The sequence below is a fragment of the Talpa europaea genome (assembly GCF_964194135.1).
Source record: "Talpa europaea genome assembly, chromosome: 3".
NCBI classification, from domain to species: Eukaryota; Metazoa; Chordata; class Mammalia; order Eulipotyphla; family Talpidae; genus Talpa; species Talpa europaea.
Window position 1 is genome coordinate 138,065,732 of NC_140069.1, and position 18,329 is coordinate 138,084,060.

General features: G+C 51.5%; 1 protein-coding gene across 1 annotated transcript; it reads right to left on the reverse strand.

Annotated features, from left to right (window-relative positions):
• Nucleotides 1–2,868: 2,868 nt before the first annotated feature.
• On the reverse strand, nt 2,869–15,911 carry AKR1B1 (aldo-keto reductase family 1 member B). Its single transcript, XM_084230269.1, has 10 exons — nt 15,836–15,911; nt 8,274–8,441; nt 7,585–7,701; nt 6,596–6,673; nt 6,187–6,309; nt 5,608–5,714; nt 5,221–5,302; nt 4,591–4,674; nt 3,959–4,041; nt 2,869–3,246 (listed from the first exon to the last, which is right to left on the reverse strand). Exons 1-10 carry the CDS (start codon nt 15,899–15,901, stop codon nt 3,204–3,206), a joined length of 951 nt encoding a protein of 316 aa, XP_084086395.1. The 5' UTR covers nt 15,902–15,911; the 3' UTR covers nt 2,869–3,203.
• Between the last annotated feature and the right edge of the window lie 2,418 nt (nt 15,912–18,329).

Genomic DNA, 18,329 nt, shown 5'->3' on the forward strand with positions numbered 1-18,329 from the left:
AGAGCATGGCTGCAGTTTGTACATTGTGTGTAGTTTGTACAATGTTTGTACATTGTACCCATGATAGGGCTATGAGGTGCCTGGATAGATGCCATCACCAGATCAAGGAAATGTTCTTCTGAGGTCACCAACTTATAAAATCATAAGGTAACTTTGAACTTCATCATCTCCTTTATTAACTAGCATAGTGGCGAAATGCTATTGACATCAAGTCATATCAGTATGAAATATCACTGTTAATGCTAACCTAGATCACCGGGCAATGTAGGTGTGTACCTGTGTGTGATTTTTATTATCCCTATACTGATATTATAATGTAATGCAATAGACTAGAAAACAGAATTATAAGTCTAATTCTGCCACTCAGTTGCTCTGTTAGTTCACCTCTCTGATTCTTAGTTTTTTGTTCCTATTATATTTTTTTAAGATTTATTTATTTATGCATACAAGAACTGGGGTACAAGCCAGAGGTGTGGGGGGGGTGAGAGGATTCATCAGAGACAGAGTGGGGAACAGAACAGGCAGATTGATTGAAATACACTGCTGAGGGGAGCAACAGGGGAGATGGGAGAGGTCTGTTGCACCACGTGGGTATCTCCCTAGCCGGGGATCAAACTTATGCTGCAGTGGCTGAGGATAGCTTCGTAGGTTGCGTCTTAACCCTTTGCACCACCAGGGAGGCCCATTGTTCCTATTTTAAAACCAAAGGGTTGTTTGACTGGGCACCCAAATCTGAAAGTGGATTCTTTTGAAATATCATTGCATGTTCCTTCTGAAATGCTTTCTAAACAGCATGCAGGTTTGCATGGTGGCCAGCTGTGAGGCAGCCCCAGTGAATAGAGTGGACCTTTTGTGGAGGTGATGGTATGTGAAGCTGAGGTCAGTTAGTGAAAGACACTGACGATTCCACTTTGTGTTCTCTTGAGTCACTGACTCAAGGAGAGGCAGCCGCCATGCTGAGAACACTCCAGCACTTTGATGGAAAGGTACATGTGGTAAGGAACTGCCAATAACCAGTACTGATTTGCCAGCGATTGTGTGCACCATTTTGGATGCAAATCCTCCAGCTCTAGCCAAGTCTTGGCATGAGGCAGTCCCAGCTGTCATGTTCACTGGCCCCTCGTGACATCGCCCCACCCAAACTACCCAGTAAGCCTCTCCAGAATTCCCAAACTCCAGCAACTGGGTGGGAGAAATGTTTGCAGTAACTAAACACTAACAAATGCAAACCAGAGGGCTGGATCTCAAAGCTTTGAGGTTATGTTCCAGGGCCATGGGGTGGGGTGCGATGCTGATGGACTTGGTTCCCAGATACTTCCACTTAAACCCAAGCAGTTCTGCCCTTGTCAGGTAGGATTCCATTTGAAGGGGTCTGCTTCCCAGATCAAAAATACTGGATTAGGAAAACATGGGACTAGCTAACGGCCTAGCCCTATGATTCCATGTGTCAGTATGGAAAAAATACTTCCTACGTACATTTGAAGAGCCTTTTCTTTCTAGGATTCATTCTTTCTGCCATAGTTCTTGAGGTTGGAAACAAAAGTCTGCAGTGGCCTGCTCACTGATAACGTTATCAGGAGCTGCCTTTCCTGTGCGTGAGGTTGCACAGAGTCCAGGCCACAGAGAAAGTGCTGCTCTTGCAAAGGAAAGAGCCCCTCTCTAGGCGTCACTCTGCTCCCCATCTGCAAACTGTGAGGGGACAGATGGATTTGCTTCTGCCACTGACACTTATTTATAATGATTATCAATCCCAACACTAATGCTAGCACAGATTAAGTGTCATGTCCAAGGCCGGGGATAGGGGTTTACATTGATCATCTCATTTAATCCTCATGACCTCTGGGAGGGAGACATTTTACAGAATGGGAGCAGGTAGGCTGAAAGGTTAGAGGATGCTCTGGGCTCTTGGATTGGGGAGAGCAGAGAAGTAATGAGAACTCTGTGTAGGTAGAACCTTCTTATGTAGTTTGGGCCATTACTGAGAACTGAGTGCTGGGTCTGAGATACATGGATTTCACACTAGGTTTGACTAATCACCCTAACAAAGGCTCTTAACTCACACGTTCATGCAACCATAACTACGAGAGCTGCTCTGTGCCAGGAGCTGTTCCTGGCCGCTGGCCAGTGTAATTCTGGGTCAGGAGATGTTATTAATAAAAGCAGGCAATGGCAACTTGTAAAAGTAAAAAAGGGGTTAAGAAAAAGACCCTTGCTTTTGAAACCATTTCAAGCATTCATCCTAGTCATGTGACAACTGTGAGGTGGCTGCTGCCTGCAAGTCAGTACAGGGGCCCTCAGGGAGTGGAGCCCGCGGCACCCAGATTTTAGACTTTAAGCCTCCCCAGCTTTGAGCAACACGGTCCGACTGTTTGAGCCCCTGTCTGAGCTGGGGGGGGGGGGGCACACGTGCTTCGTGGCAGCAGCTCCTTGCAAGTAGGGAGTAACGACATGGCTGACGTCCCCAGGGGTGACATCTAACACGTTTGTGAAGTGACACTTGGCTTTGTGTCCAGCTCAGCCCAGAGCTGCAAGGCTCAGCCCTGGCTGCATGGCAGATCAGTCACCGTTGCTGGGGGGCCGGCGCGCCCTGGGTGCCCCACTGTGCCCTGGGTGTCCCAGGAGGGTCCAGATGTCACTGCCTGTCAGCTTCTTCCCCAGACTCCGACATGGAACCAGCATGACCCACCACCCTACAGCTAAATGGGTCAAATGCTGGGGTGAGGGACCTCTAATAAACAGGTGTCAGACGTCACATCCTCACTGCTGTGCATGGGTGAGTGGCCGGCTTTGTGGGTATCAAGAGGGCAAAGTGTGAGTGGGACAGAAAGTGGGGGGTCGTCCCAATCAACCCAAACACAAACACCAAACTCACAAAAGCACTTTTTTATTTGAGGCGAGCAGCTCACCTGAAAGGATCACAATTTCAAGCTGTCGAGACCTACTTATTAGTGGCACTGTTTTGACCTTGTGCAGTCAGAAAGGGGTATCAGGCTGCGCTCTCCCCGGCTGGATGAAAGGAAGGGTGGAGAAACTGGGAGACTCCTCTCCACTGAGGCTGCTCTTTGGACAAGCCCCCGGCTGCCGCGGGCCTGCGGGCTGTGCACGCTCCGCCGAGGACACGTAAGGACCCGCTGTGCTGCACATAGGAGAACGAGGTGGGAAACCAGCAGCAGGTCACGCGGGGAGGAGCAGGCACCACGGCTTCAAAACTCAATGGTGAAGGGATAATTCTTGTGGGATTTGCAGCTGCCAGGGGCAAAGAAGAAGATATTAGCCTCTGCAGGAAGAGACAGTGGCCATAAATTACGGAGAGAAAGAGAGCGAGGCCTCGGGGCGGCAAAAAGCCAGTTTTGAGGCTCCTGGGTGGGGGTCTGCACCTCAGGGGGCCTCAGAGCCCCCCATTCTACAGGCTCTCATCCACTGGCACTGGTGTGGCGGACACACCCACTCTCAGATCCCAAACTACAGAGCAGAGGGAAAGCAAGCGACCAGCTGGAGGGGCCGCAGGTGACTGCAGTCGGGGGGGCCGAGGGGCTGTCTCCGTCGTGTGGCCTCTCTGGGTCCTGGCCCCAGCGCCACTGCTTACTGAAGCCCTTTCTGGGGGTCATTATGAAAGACAGAGCTACACGCAAACCCCTCCAGCAAGGTGGGGAAGGAGCTCCGTCTTTGGTTTCAGACGAGCCACTAAATGCGATGGCTTCAGGGGAGGCCTACGGTGAGCCTGGTGGGGGCGGGTGGGGACCCACAGAACCCCAAGCAGATCTCTGGGACTTGCCCTGTGGCAGTCAGTTCGGCTAACACAACTTTAAAGGTTTGCTGCTCCACTTGGACCAGAGAGCGAGGTGATGTGCAAAAGTAAGAGCCGCTGTGATAACAAGCCGTGGATGGGACGGCCTCGGGCGATCTGTTCTACAGCATCTGGTCACCTTCCGGGACCACGTCCCGGGGACCCACTCACCTCACCAGGGCACAGACCCTCCAGTTCCGGTTGAAGCTGAGCAAGGTGCTCATCTCCTCGTTGCTCAGCTCAAAGTCAAAGACCTGAAAAGCAAAATCCCGTAAGCTCTGCAAACACAACAGGCATGCCCCATTTTAGTGCACTCTGCAGCTAGTGTGTTTAGAAGGTTTGGGGCAACCTCTTTCGAGTCGTGTTGACTGGCACCAAGTTTCAACAGCCCATGCTACTTCCTGTCTGTGTCACATTTAGGTGAGGTGTGCACAGGCGTTAAAGACATAACGCTGTGGCACACTGAATGGATGACAGTATGGTGTCAGCACTCAGTGTCAACACATGCACTCGGTCACCCAGACTTCCTTGTGACCGTCTTTACTGTGACAGTCACTGATTGTGGTCATCGGGCATCCAACCCACAATCCACAATCAAACACAGAAAATCAAAGTATGCAAACAGCTGTGTGCGTCGAGTGGGGACGGGTGGTAAGAGTGAGTTCAATTCAGTTTGCTGTCTCCCTCGGCAGAGAACACGTGTGTTTGGGCTGTGCACTACACGGCACAAGCCCTTCCCTCCGGCACCTGCAAGTGATACTTCTGACTGCCGTCCCCATGCCCTGACCAGCCGGGGCCTTTACCTGAAAGTTCTCAGCAATGCGCTCGGGTGTCACAGACTTGGGGATCACGACCAAATTCCTCTGCATGGGGAACCGGATCAGAACCTGTCAACAGAATGCCGGGGTGTGAGTATGTACACCAAGAAGCGACAGGAGCATCTCACTGAACCTGGTCCACCCATCACCCACAGAGGGAAATCCCAGAACGTCACTTGTGAGTAAAGTGAGACTCAGAGACAACAGGGCCACGAGGAGCAACACGGGGGGCTGGGACTCAAGATCGGGCCCAGAGACCTGCTCTCGGCCACCAAGCACGGGTGTCACTTCTGTGTCCAGGTCTGACCACCAGCTGGGAGAGAGCGCACACTCCCATGCAGCAGGTGGCGAGCAATGCAACAGGACCAGGCTCAGGGCAAATGCTGACCCCAGGGAGCAAGTGATGGTGGCGGGACCAGTACCCCTGAGAGCACACAGCGGTCTCCTAACTTCCCAGCTGTGCCCTTTCTACTGCGACACCCCAGGGCTCCCAGTGTGCTTGCCTGGAGGGCACCTCTGGGCTCAGTCACCTCACCCTCCTGGTTAAGGGGCTACCATGAAAACAGAAGTTCTGGGGATAGAACCTGTGTCATGAGCACCTGGAAACGGCTGTACCTGAGCTGTGGTTTTTTTGTGCTTGGCTGCGATTGCTTTAATCCTGGGGTCCTCCAGTAGCGAAGGGTCCTCAGGCTTGGCCCTGGAGACAGAAAGATGGCCAAGTGAGCAACCAACATCTCCTCCACGGCCAGCATTACTGAGTCTACCACAAACTCCTATGGACCTCAGAGGGGGGCCCGCAAGTCTCACTCAGATTCAACGCTCAGTCTTTGGAAAAGGAGTAGGCATCTTGCTATTAGACACACAGATCGGGAAACCCAACACGATCTTCTCCCCCAGGGCAGACTGCCAATTCGCTCCAGAGCCTTTCCCTCGATGCCAAAGTCTTCCTTTTAGCCATTTCTAATCTTTACCAGCGGCAGGGAAAACTCCAGAGAAACTCACCAGGGTCTGTCGGGAGAGCCCAGGGGACTGTAAGCCGTCACCACGATGTCTTTGGACTGGCAGTACTGGATTAGCTTCTCCTGAGTCAGGTAGGGGTGGCACTCAATCTGCAAGTGCAAGCAGGTGATAGGACACACCGGAGGTCCTCCCAAACTATGTCTCTTCCCTCCCCAGGCAGAAAATCAGCTTGTAGCCAATGTCCTATCTCCCAGCGGAGCTGTCTCAACTGTCTACATTTCCCAGCCAGTGTCCTTGACATTGACGACAATAATCTTGTTACTGGATACTGCATGGCCTTGGGCCCCGAGGGACTGTTCTGGCTTGGGCTATTTATCAACTGTGATGGGTCTGAAGCTCTTAGGGTCTGCGCTGCTAACCTGAGACCTGAATCTTTGCAGTGGAAATCAAAGGCTTTCTCTCTGGCAAGTTTTGCTGCTCGACACACCGCCTGAGTCATAAATCAGTGCCCACCGACCTGTCTCCTGCCTGCTCCTGGGGTGATGTGGACAAGAAGGAACTGCCAGAGCCAGAGCCACAGAACAGCCTCCCACTCATGCCAGCTGCCCTGCCAGTGTTCACCTGGTTCACCGCGGGCTTGTATTTCAGTCCAGGTTTGTTTAAGATCTTCTCCATCTGGAGGTGGTTGAAGTTGGAGATCCCGATGGCTTTCACCAGCCCCTCATCCACCAGCTTCTCCATGGCCTGAGGGTCAAAGGAAGGTCTGCTTGCTGCTGACCTGGCCCCCAAGGACAAGGATCAGAAGCATCTTTGCACTGGCCCTGCCCTTACTGTTCAGCACAAGCAAATGGGACCTTTGAGAAGCCAAGCGAGGCCCAGACACAAGCCAGGTGGGCTTTCATGAGATAGGAGGAGTCACACGGGGACAGAAAAACAAAATGCAGTGAAAGGAAATGGCAGAGCAGGCCACTACCCAGGAGAACAGGGAACCAACCATGATGAGGAGGGTCCAACGGGGGACTCGCCTTACCTCCCAGGTGTCCACAAAGTCGTTCTCACAGGGAATCACATTGCCTTCCCCGTCAAATGGGAAAAATTCCTTCCCAGGCTGTCATCACAATAAAAGACAAACATACACTAAGTACCAGCCCGTCAGAGACCTGGGGTTGGGGGATGAGGGCTACATCCTTTGAAACAGACACTTTTTCTATCCAATGGGTGGGGCTGGCTGTCAGGTGGAGACAGAAAATTCTCAGTCATGGGATCAATTGGCGAAGGTCTGGGAGGGCACGGGAGGAGGACTCAAGGCCAGGCCTCGGGGCCTATGTCCTGGCTGCAGCACAGACCCCTGGAACCATCACCTCTCTGAGCCTCACTGGCTCATCATGAAAACCCCTTCATGGATGAGAGTCAGGCCCCAACACACTGCCACGCAATAAAACAGAGTTATAGGATCAACCCCACATACTTTCGATGTGGCTAACAGAGCAAAAAACTGAGCCCATGGCTGGGAAGCCGGCATAGGCCCCAGCAAGGCTGGGCTTCTCTCTGTGTGGAGTTGTCAGGCTGCTGATACACACTTGTGCAGCTTGCACCAGGAGGGGCGTGTGTGCAGAATATGGGGCGTGCAAGCACACATGCGCTGGCTGTGGGTGTGCAGCATGTCCGTGCCCAGTGGCAGTGGGGAGGCCGAGAGCCGATGACGGCCTGCGTGGTATGGTCTGGTCACGTGTAGAAATGTCCCTGGGAGTCGTGCCATTTAAACCTGTCACCAAGGTTTAAATGGCACAACCCCCAGGGGACGAGGGGCTGTGATCCTCACACAGTGCGTGAGCCTGCATCACCGCGGTTGCCAGGTGGCCTGGTGGGCCCGAGACAGAGGCTGCTGCTGTGGCTGGTCCCTGGACAGGGACAGGGACGCCCCTTGGAGGAGCAAGGATACACGCAGAGCATGTCCCCACCGGCGCATGCTGAGGAAGGAAGGCTGAGCTCGCCACACCTGAGCTCCGGGCCCCATACCTTAAAGCCCGTCGGCCAGTGAATAAGGTAAAGGTCCAGGTAGTCCAGCTTCAGGTCATTGAGCGTCTGCTGGCAGGCAACTTTCACCAAGTTCTTCTGATGGTACGTGCACCACAGCTGCGCCAGCAAGAGAACACAGCTCATCACCGCTGCACGGGGCCAGGCAGCACAAGACAGGCCCAACGTTGCTCCCCCACAACCCACCCATGTCACCGGGACACTGGAACCGCTGGTTGAGAAGGGCCAAACCTTCCGAAGGCACAAAACTGAATGGACAGGTCAGCGAGCCGGTCCTCAGCCCTACCCGTGAGTTCTCAGGGCAACCTCCCCGCCAGGAGCCAGCCTCCCCGGCCCCCCCAGAGTACTGTGGGTGTCAGCAGCCTCCAGGTCAAAGGCAGTGGCGGGCAGTGGCGGTCCTGAGTTCGTCCTCAACGGTCACTCCCTGGACAGGGAGCACCCACCCGCAGAACTCCCACCAACGGGTCCAGACACGGAATGACCTTCCAGGGGACAGTCGCGGACAAGTGAGCTCTGGAGGCCTCTGCAGCCCTGAGTCAGTGACTCCAGGGGGAGAATCACCTGCCGGTGACAACTCCAGCCGCATGAAGGGGCCCCGGAGGATGTACCACTTCGACTCAGAACCAGACAGACCCGAGCAGAGCCCAGGCGGGCCCCCTGCAGAGCGGTACCTTGCTGACGATGAAGAGGTCCTCACGCTTCACCACCTTGGCCTTGATCTTCTCCTGGATGGCCAGCCCCACCTCGTTCTCGTTCTGGTACACGTGGGCGCAGTCGATGTGGCGGTACCCGACGTCGATGGCCGCCTTCACCGCCTCCGTCACCTTGCCCGGCGGGGACTGAGAGGACAGGCAGGCCAGGCAGGGAGTTAAAACCAGCCCCAAAGGAGATGCACTGGCTGCACACAACCCAGGAGGGGCAGTGAGCGGCCGCTCCTCACCAGGCTCCTGTCCCTGGAAGCAGCTCAGGCCATCAGGGAGGTCTCGGAAGCAGTTCTGCCAACTGGTGGGGGCACAGAGGAGCCCCAAGGAAATGCCACATTGTCATTTTAGGAAAATCTGACAACCACTAGACAGCAGCAGAGACTGCCGGCTTTCGCCCCTTTGCATCTGCACTGGACACACAGAGCACCGTAGAGGGAGCCCACAACAAAAGCTACTTGGCTCCCAAGACAAGAAGGGACACCTCATTTCCAAATATTCAGGGTGTTGGGCCTCCCTGGTGGCCAGGGGGGTTAAATCTCAGCGCTATCACCGCTGCGGCCTGAGTTCGATCCCCAGCCAGGGAGCTACCCACATGGCATGGCAGACCTCTCCTGTCTCACCTGCTGCTCCCCTCAGCAGTGTATTTCAGTGGGCCCGCCGGTCTGCTCCCCACTCTGTCTCTGGTGAGCCCTCTCACCCCCTGCACCTCTGGCCTACACCCCAGCTCTTGTATGCATAAGTAAATCCATCTTGGGAAAAAAACCAAGAAACAGATATTCAGTGTATTTCAAAATTCCCACTGCGACTGGGTATTGCAGTTCTCACTTGGTTTCCGAGTTCGGCCAATAAGGCCTGCGCTTTGCTACCCCCTTCCCTGCTGGGTCCTGATACCGGCAAGCCCTATTTTAAGGGGTTCTGGGAAAGTAGCATCAAGTCAGGGTCCTTGCCGATGCGGACGCAACAGGCTGCGCCTCACTTCTCCCCGCATGAGAATCTGCTTGAAGAAGAGACATCAGCGGAGAGAAAGGACCCCGAGGCGCGGGGACACGGACGCAGGGAGATCAGCGCGTGTTCTTGGTCAGTGCTGCGGAGCCCGCGGGGCAGCCGGTGCCCCAACCATCTGACCAGCTCCGCAGCAGAGCGGCCAGCTGTAGAGAAGAGGCGCTTCCCGGCTCGGGACTGGCTGTGCACTCACTCCATGTCCTGCGGCGCCGACTCAGACCAGAGAGGCGAAAAGTGAACAAGCATGAGAGGCTGCCAGATTCCTCTAGGGAGCCGGGGCAGAAAGGAGGGAAAAGAGAAACTCCCCGGGGCCCCAGCAGCTGCAGGCATCTGCTGTTTTGACATGGGCTGTGAACAGGTGGCAGGAGGGACACGGACCAGTGGGAACAGGTGCGCCACCCGAGCCTGTGAGCCAGCCCAGGGGCCCACCACTGCGGAGGGCGCACGAAGCTAGAGGCCCTCAGCTGAGACTAGGGAGCCACTGCAGACTCACTGGCCATCTCTTTCCCTGCAGGACCTAGGGGGCTGCACCTGCAGTCCCCCCCCAGCCCTTAGGGCTCAGGGAAGGGGGCCAAGAAGCCAGCCCTGGGCAGAGGGGCAGAGGCACCTTCCCCGGGGCCTGGGTCATGGTGCCAGGTGCAGGAGCCGAGACTCCACGAGGGATTTTGGTTGGTCCAACCACTGCGTGTGGTTACGCTGTGGGGGCCTGTGCTGATGGCCGCAGCCCGAGCTGCTGAGCACAGTGGGCTGAGAGTGAGAGGTGGCGAGGGAGGCACACTGGAATCTGGTGCTCCTCAGCTCAGCAGCCAACCTTTTGTAGGTCAGTGAATCCCCACCTCCAACATGCTTATTTTTCTGCTGGACTTGTTTCCTTGCAATGGTCAGGGCTGCTGGACAACAGGCCCGAAACTGAATTAAAGTCCATGTGATGCTTTCAGAGAGAAGCCACAGGCAGCAGAGACTAGAAGCTGCTGCCCCCGATCCCTCCTCTGGACAATGGGCTGACTGGCTAGAGACCCAGGTGCTAGGAAATCCACTCCTTTTAGAAGGAAAAGAAAGAGAAGCAAGGACAGTGGGCATTTCACATGCTATGTCTGAAGCACTCAAGGCGCTATACAGCAAGACTCCTATAATGAGGTGACATGCTGGCCTCCTCTTTATGGAGCCACCTGCACCCATGGGGTGGGGGAGAGGTGTGGGGCCAGGTGCTCTGCAGGACCCAGGGTGGACGAGCCAGGGCTGGCCGAGGTTGGCCTGCTGGTTACCAGAAGGCCTGCTCAGGGAAGACCAGGCCATGATGGCCCCTGGCCAGTGGTGAGCACGCAAAGGCTCACTGGAAAATAACAAGAGCTCCCGTTTTTCAGGAGCAGTCCTGATCAGTTCCACCTGTATTACAGCATCCAGCCTTCACCGCAGGCCTGGCGGACGCTGTCATCTCTACAGATGAGGAAACCGAGGCACAGAGAGGCTACTGAGTGGCCCATGGTCATGAAGTTGTAAGAGGCATGTAGACTGGCACCTGGACAGAGGTGCCCTGCTGCCTGAGAGGGCTGTCCTCGCCCGTGACATCCACGAGGCCATGAGAGGACAAGTCCCTGGGCCTGGAAAGGGCTGCTGGGCTGGGAAGGGACTGGAATCCACAAATTACACTCAATATTAGTTATCAGAAACCTGCCCAGAAAGAATGAATTAACTGCCGTTATCTATAATCAGGCGGCTATTTAAGACAGGGTTGTAAACCACTCATCAACTTGGGGGTGCTAACACATGGTCACACCATCTCCCCACTCACGTCTATGTTAAAAACGCAAACAACGGGAGTGGTCCAGAATGAGACTTTGAAAAGGAGGTAAATCAAGAACATATGTTTCTACACGTCTAAACAAACCTGCAGAAAGCCAGTATAGGAAACACTCAAATTAGAAATGACTGAGATGTACACATCCTATGGGTTAAATTACGTTTTCAGGTGATTCAGCCATTAATCTGACCTGTGACTTGGGCACTTGCCTTTCAGACCTTCCAGCTCCAAAGCCCTGGCCTCTGTGGCCCCATCACCTCCACAAGGTGGGCTTGCCTGTTTCCGAGTTCACGGCACCCTGAGGCCAGCATACCCACGCTGACCAGCAACCCCTCTCCACGTTCCTTGTAAAATCGAATCCTCTTCCCTTTTTGCTTGCAGCTCTTGCCTGTGACTGCAAGATAATAACATCCCTCCACCTACGACTTCCACAAGTCAAAAAGAAGAATCACAGCCCAAACCAGAAAGAAGGTTCTAAACTGTACAAGTGCTAAAATCAAAGTAGCTCAGATTGAGTCCTTTGTAGTATTAACCATAGGGATGTCTGAGAAAGGGTGTGTGTGTGTGTGTGTCTGTGTTCTTTCTGATTTAAAATAAAGTTTTGCTAGTTAACGGGCATTGCTTTTGCTATGAGGGGGGTGGAAGAACACAGCGAGCTTCACTTTGGGAAGAAAACCATCATGGGTAAGAAGTATGAGAACATCTTGAGCCACTCCTCTCTCACTGGGCACACAGGTTGTTTCCATAACTTGGCTGTTGTCAAGGGTGCTGCACTAAACACAGGAGTGCCCATATCTCTTAGAATGAGTATTTCTGCATTCTTTGGGTAGATACTTAGGAGCAGAATTGCTGGGTCACAGAGGGAGCTGGAGGGGATGATGCTAAGTTAAATAAGACAAATACCAGATGATTTCACTCATGTACAATACAGAGAAAACAACACAAAGGAACTGAGAAAACTAAATCGAAGTCTAGAAATATGACTGCAAAACTGAGGCGATAGTGGAGGCAGGAACAAAGTGGGGCGAGGGCCCAGTGATGCAAGATGAAGGGATACAGGTGCTGTGGTAGTGGGTGTGAAGTGGTCACAGACATCTGAGGAGGTGTGACCTATTCCCCTGAATCACATACAGTGTTGTAAGCCAATATTACCTCAATTACCTCAGAGCAAAACAGAAGACCAGTGTGCCAATGATAGCTATAGAACAAGAAATAGGGAGCCATAATTTTTGATGTGAGTGAACTCAGATCTAATTTAAACAAAACAAAACCAGACCATCCACCTCTGAAGCTTTGAAAGAATCATCAGGCTGCCACCAAAAAGCATCATTTAACTTCTTCAGAGAAATTCAACCTGCATTGAAGAGAAACTAATCTAAAGTGGTTTTGTTTAAACACTAGTGGGATCAAAACACTCTACCGTTTTTTACTGTAAGTATAAATCATTTCAACTATACGCAAGTTTAACAGGTCCTTGTGACCTGAATTCTCAAAATGTATTCCGGTTTTGATGAATTTATTAAGAAACTTCTGGAAGAAGCGTTGGCAAACTTCTGAAGCAGCCAGAGAGAAAACATTTTAGGGTTCAATTCAGCAGCCGCAACACAAAAGCAGACTCAGCAACAGCTAAAGGAACAATGTGTGCTTAAATACAATAAAGAATGTACGATCTGGATCAAGATTGCCTGTGCTGGAATACTGGCTTTATGATTTATTTATGTAGTGTAAAAAAAATAAGCAAAATTTTACAGAAACAGGCCTACAGATCACAGATCCCTTTGCACACCAGGTAAGCACGCAGAAATATTGTGCAGATTCCTTAAGCCAGCCTTGAATTATCCTAACTCTTCTTTCTTTTTTTAAACAGATTTATTTTATTTATTTATGCAAAGAAGAACTGAGGTGTAGGCCAGAGATGTGGGGGCGAGAGGGGAGGTGGCGAAAGTATTCAACAGAGACAGAGTGGGGAGCAGAACAAGTGGATCTACCGAAATACACTGCTGATGGGAGCAGTGGACCAGACGGGAGAGGTCTGTCATGCCATGTGGGTAGCTCCCTGGCCAGGACTGAACTCTGGCTTAGCAGTGATAGTGCTGAGATTTATCCCCTAGGCCACCACCAGGGAGGTCCCTGAATTGCCCTAACTCTTACTCACTGGTAACATTCTGGTTGCCAGTTTAGCACCTCGATAACCAAAAAAAGGAGGCATTCTGATACTGAACACTAGTATTTTGGTGACTAAAAAGGTTTAACCCCTGTTTCTAATTTAATCAATTGACAAGATGGTCCCAATGCACTTTGCGTAAATTTGAGCAAGCTGTATCTGCTCACTTTGGGGTTTCTGACACTCACAGGTCTCCCCGTATGCACAGCTGGGAGACCAGGAACTGGCAGTTTTGAAGAAACAAGCCTTAAAATCTGCCCGAGAATGTGAACTACCCACAGTCAACAGAAAGTGTGCTTGTCGGTCTTTGATGCTGTTTGGCCAGTCTCACAGGGTTCATGCTCATTATGTCCAAATTCATTTTACAGCATAATAATGTAAACTGTGATTTCAAATGCTAAAGAGCTGACCAATGAGGATAACCTTTTCTGCTGCCTTATCACAGGAAGAGAGTCAATTTGGCCATGACTTTACATGAAAGCTCAAAATCAGATTTGGCAAAACAAACAAAGTAGTACAACCCAGATTAGCTTCCTTCTCCCTGGATTTGAATCAATCTGCATTCTAAGACCTTAAAGTCTCCACCTGCAAATGGGGGATGAACCAGGACTTTTTGAAATGTCTTTCATTGTCAAAAGCACAAGATTGAGGCCTGCAGGGAGATGAAGCAGAACAGAAAATTGAAGTTACTGACTCAGCCCACAAGCCAGTTCCTCTCTCTTCTCCCCATTCCAGGATCTCAGACTATTACAAGCTTTGGGAAAGGCACAGCACATTTTCTTTATGTATTACACATTTTCCTCTACTCACACATTCTTTTTTGTTTTTTTAAGATTGATTTATTTATTTATACAAGCACTGGGTACAGTCAGAAGCACAGGAGGGTGAGAGAATTCACCAGAGCCAGAGCGGGGAGCAGAGCAGGCAGAAGGACTGAAGTACACTGCTGAGGGGAGCAGCGGGCGCAGCAGGAGAGGTCTGCGCGCCATGTGGGACCCGAGCAGTTGGGGATCGAACCAGCGCTGCAGAGGCTTCGGGTAGCTTTGCAACCCAGCGCTCAACAGCTGCGCCACAGGGGAGGCCCTACTCACACATTCTTAAAGGTGCTGATATCACCCCCAAAGAGGTAAAAATTGGTTTGTTAGGAAAAAAGAAATCTTAACTTATACAATGGTTTGTGTCTTTTCAAAGAGTCACAGACACAAGCAGATGTACAATCTGTAATACTAAAATTGTACAGGGCCGGGGGCAAGCAGGGAAAGATGTCTCAAAGGCTCCTGGCAGGTGTGGAGATCATGGGAAAGAGGCTGAGAGACATTCATTCCCATTCCCAGGTTTGTGGTCTGCGGGTAAGCTGCAATGACCACTCACAAGGATCAATTTTTCAGCTTGGTCAAAAATACTATCAGTCACAGAACTGGGCGAGCATCAGAACCAGTCTCTGTCTCAATGGCTTACTAGCAAACAATGCGGCTAGGCTTACTTTTAGCCCAATGGAGATGTCAAGTGTGCCAGGAGGAAATCCTTTTAGCCACATGGGGCCTGAGACAGAGCCTCTTTCCAAAGACAGAGGGTGAGACCTTCAAAGGCACAGTACCTTGGAGACCATCAGAGACCTGAGAACTGCATCTGAGGACATAGTCACACCGTCTTTAGCCCGGTGTGTGAAGGAACACATGCACACATACGGGGGGAGTATTAAATCTACCCATAAAACTTTTGTATCCAAGATAACAAAGAAAGGAAATTCACTCCAAGTAGACACTGTCCTTTTTATTCCTAGCCATTTCTTCGGGGCGCTGGGAAGAGATTTCCGAGGTGTGGCAGTTTCCAGAGACAGCTGGAGCAAGGCTAACAGTTTTGCAAGGCTGGTAACATCAGGGCCCAGACTCCCTGCGGAGCTCTGCCCCCCACAGGACACCACCCCAGGAGGCCGCCGGGGTGCCCGGGTTCAGGGGTTCAGCGCCTCTCCTGGGGACTGGGGACTGCGAGCAACTCCTGGGCAAACTCGAGCCACCTCACTTAATTATTTGCCGCCTCCTGTTTATCTTAAGATGCTCGTTCCTGTAAGCGCAGAATCCAAGGCGGATAAACCGTTGAGCAGAAAGACAAAGGTGCGGGCGCAACAGGTGCCTGGGGTGAGTAACGCCCGCGCCCAACGCCCGCACCTCCTCCCGCCCCGGCCCCGCAGCACCCCTTCCCCTCGGGCCCCTTTCTGGGTTTTCCGGCGGGGAAAACCCCGTTTCAAGGGCGGCCTGGGGCGCCACCCGCCCAGGGTTTGCGGGGGCGGCCTCCGGCGAGGGTCCCCCACCCTGCACGTGAGACCCCAAGGCCGCCCCGGCCCGGCCCGCCCCGCAGGTGAGCGCCCCGCAGGTGAGCGCCCGGCCCGCCCCGCAGGTGAGCGCCCGGCCCGCCCCGCAGGTGAGCGCCCGGTCCCGCGGGGCCGGCCGAGGGGGGCTCCCCCGAGGCCGGGCGCCCACGGCCCGAGGCCGCGCCGGTCACCGGACGTCCCTGTCCGCCCCCAGGCCGCGCGGGGCCCGAAGCCCCATCCCCAGGGCCTACCTTCCAGGTGCCCAGCCCCAGGATGGGCATCTTGGCGCCGGTGTAGAGCGCGACGTGCTTGGCCATGACCTGCGAGCTCCGCTGACCCAGCTTGACCGCCCTGCCCGGCTCCGCGGGTGACTTTAAATAGCCGGCGCGGCCCGCTGGGGGGGCGGGCGCAGTGGGCGCGCGGCGGCGCAAAGGCCACTTCTGATTGGTCGGTTCGCGCGGAGGCCGCCGCCGCGTAGGCTCGCCCGGGGGGGCTCCGGAGGGACGCGCCTTCCGCGCGGTCCTAGAGTCCCCGGGTTCCGTGGGCTGTGGTTGCGGCCCAGGCCCCGCAGCAGGGGTTAGAGGGAGCAATGCCGTCCAGCTGCTGTGGCGCTTGGAAACATGAACGCTTTAGCAAAAATAGCAGACACCCTATAGATAAACCAACTGGGAAGGCGTCTTGGTGTTTTATTTTTAAGAACGCAGGATAGCTGACTTTATTATCCAAGCTCAGGTCATGTTCTTTGGAAATTTGAACAATGTCCTGTCCTTAATCTGCACAAATCATACTGACTGCAGTATGCACACTTTGCTCTTATTGAGGGGCCTGTCAAAGAAATGGCTTGCAATCTTTTTGCAAGAAACTTTTCTTTTTTTTTTTTAACTTAAAAAAAAAAATATTTATGCATACAAGAGCTGGGGTGCAGGCCAGAGATGCAGGGGGGTGAGAGGATTCACCAGAGACAGGGTGGGGAGCAGAACAGGCAGACTGACTGAAACACACTGCTGAGGGGAGCAGTGGGCAAGGCAGGAGAGGTCTGCCTCACCATGCATGTTGCCCCTGGTCGGCTGGGGGTTGAACTCATTTTGCAGAGGCTGCAGATTGCTTCATAGTGGGTTGTTTAACCCCTTGTTCCACCAGGGAGGCCCCGCATGAACCTTTTCAAGGTTTGGATTTGCCTAGTGGGCATGTAGTTTCCTAGAGTTATCTTCACACCCCATTCTAGGTGCCCTGTGTCTGTACAAGTCTTTTGAGATTAGGAAATCTCCATAAGCTTGATCCAGAACATAGAGAAAAACAATCTTTGGAAAGGAAGACTTTATCAAAGGGGCCAGTTTCAATATAGTAACTTAGCAGAACTCTTTAGAAAAGTGAATAGGCAGAAGCCCACACAAAAAAAGTTAACTTTAATATTGTAGCAAGAGTCATTTCAAATTAGCATCAAGTGCTAAATAATAAATTGATCAGGCCTAATTGTTAAGCAGGAAAATATTCTTTTCCATGTTTCTATATCCAAAGGAAAGTAGCTGGAAGAACTTTGAAGACAATGTTGGTTCTTTTCCAACCACCTTTCTCCATGATGTTCAATCCCACCCAACCCTGCTCTTTCTACTCCATCACTCTTGAATCTTTCACCTAATTATACAAGAGTGGGCACTTCCTTTATATGGTAATAAATCAGGAACCAGATCTCTCTAAACCCCGTACCGGTGATTTTCCATTTCATGACTACTGAAAAGCGGCCCCTGGGAAAAATTTATAACAACAGACTAGTCCAGATAATTTTTTCCATTTGACTTTTATAAAAGTCATTATTAGAAGGCAAATTCTGATGCTATTTGTTCTCGAAGAATAAAATTTTAATTTGAGCCTAAAGCTGGGAACTCAGCTGTAATAAAACAGCAGTAGCCCACCTCTTCCCTTATAAGATCCCTTAGAGACATTGCCTTGGAGGGTACTATTCAAAGGGCTAGTCTCTTAGGAAAACGATACACCTTGAGTGACCAGGTTGGCATATACAGAGGGATGATCTGTTACATTAGAGAAATGGACTCTATTAGAAGTTATTTTTTGTTGTCTACAATGATTGAGTATAAAAGCTGACTGCATGAAGGGGTAGCTGTCTAAAAATGGAGAATTATGACAAGATTATGCAAACATGAAAAGTCAGACCTGTGGAGCTTCTGAAGATAGCACTAGAGTTGAGACATGTTACTGTAATAGCCTCCAGATTGATCCTTGCCTCTGTAGTCTTTGTAAAATGCCACTGCACACAGAACAAAATTATGCTTTAGAAAACCTTCAATGGAATGCTTCTGAGAAACATCCTGATAATTCTAATTCATATCAAGATCAATAAAAACCTTAGTGTACTCTGAATAACTAATTTGTTCAATAGTATCAGTAATTTCATCTTGAGGAAATAATTTAAAAGGAAAACACACACATACACATACAGCGTATGAAAAAACAGTTTTATGCACCTAAAGCAAAACTGTAAATGTCCAACAATAGCAAGAAACAAGATGAAGCCATATCTGTATTGAAGACAATATATGAATATAGAGAAAGTATATATGAAATAATGCTATGGGGAAAGAAAAAATCATAACTATAATTATAATCATAATTATAGTCATGATATGATTATAAGCATGAAAAAAACACATGTAACATGGATAAAATCAGGAAGGAGCCAAAGGAGATGGGAAATACTGTTTTTCTGATTATTTCATTAATAAGCGC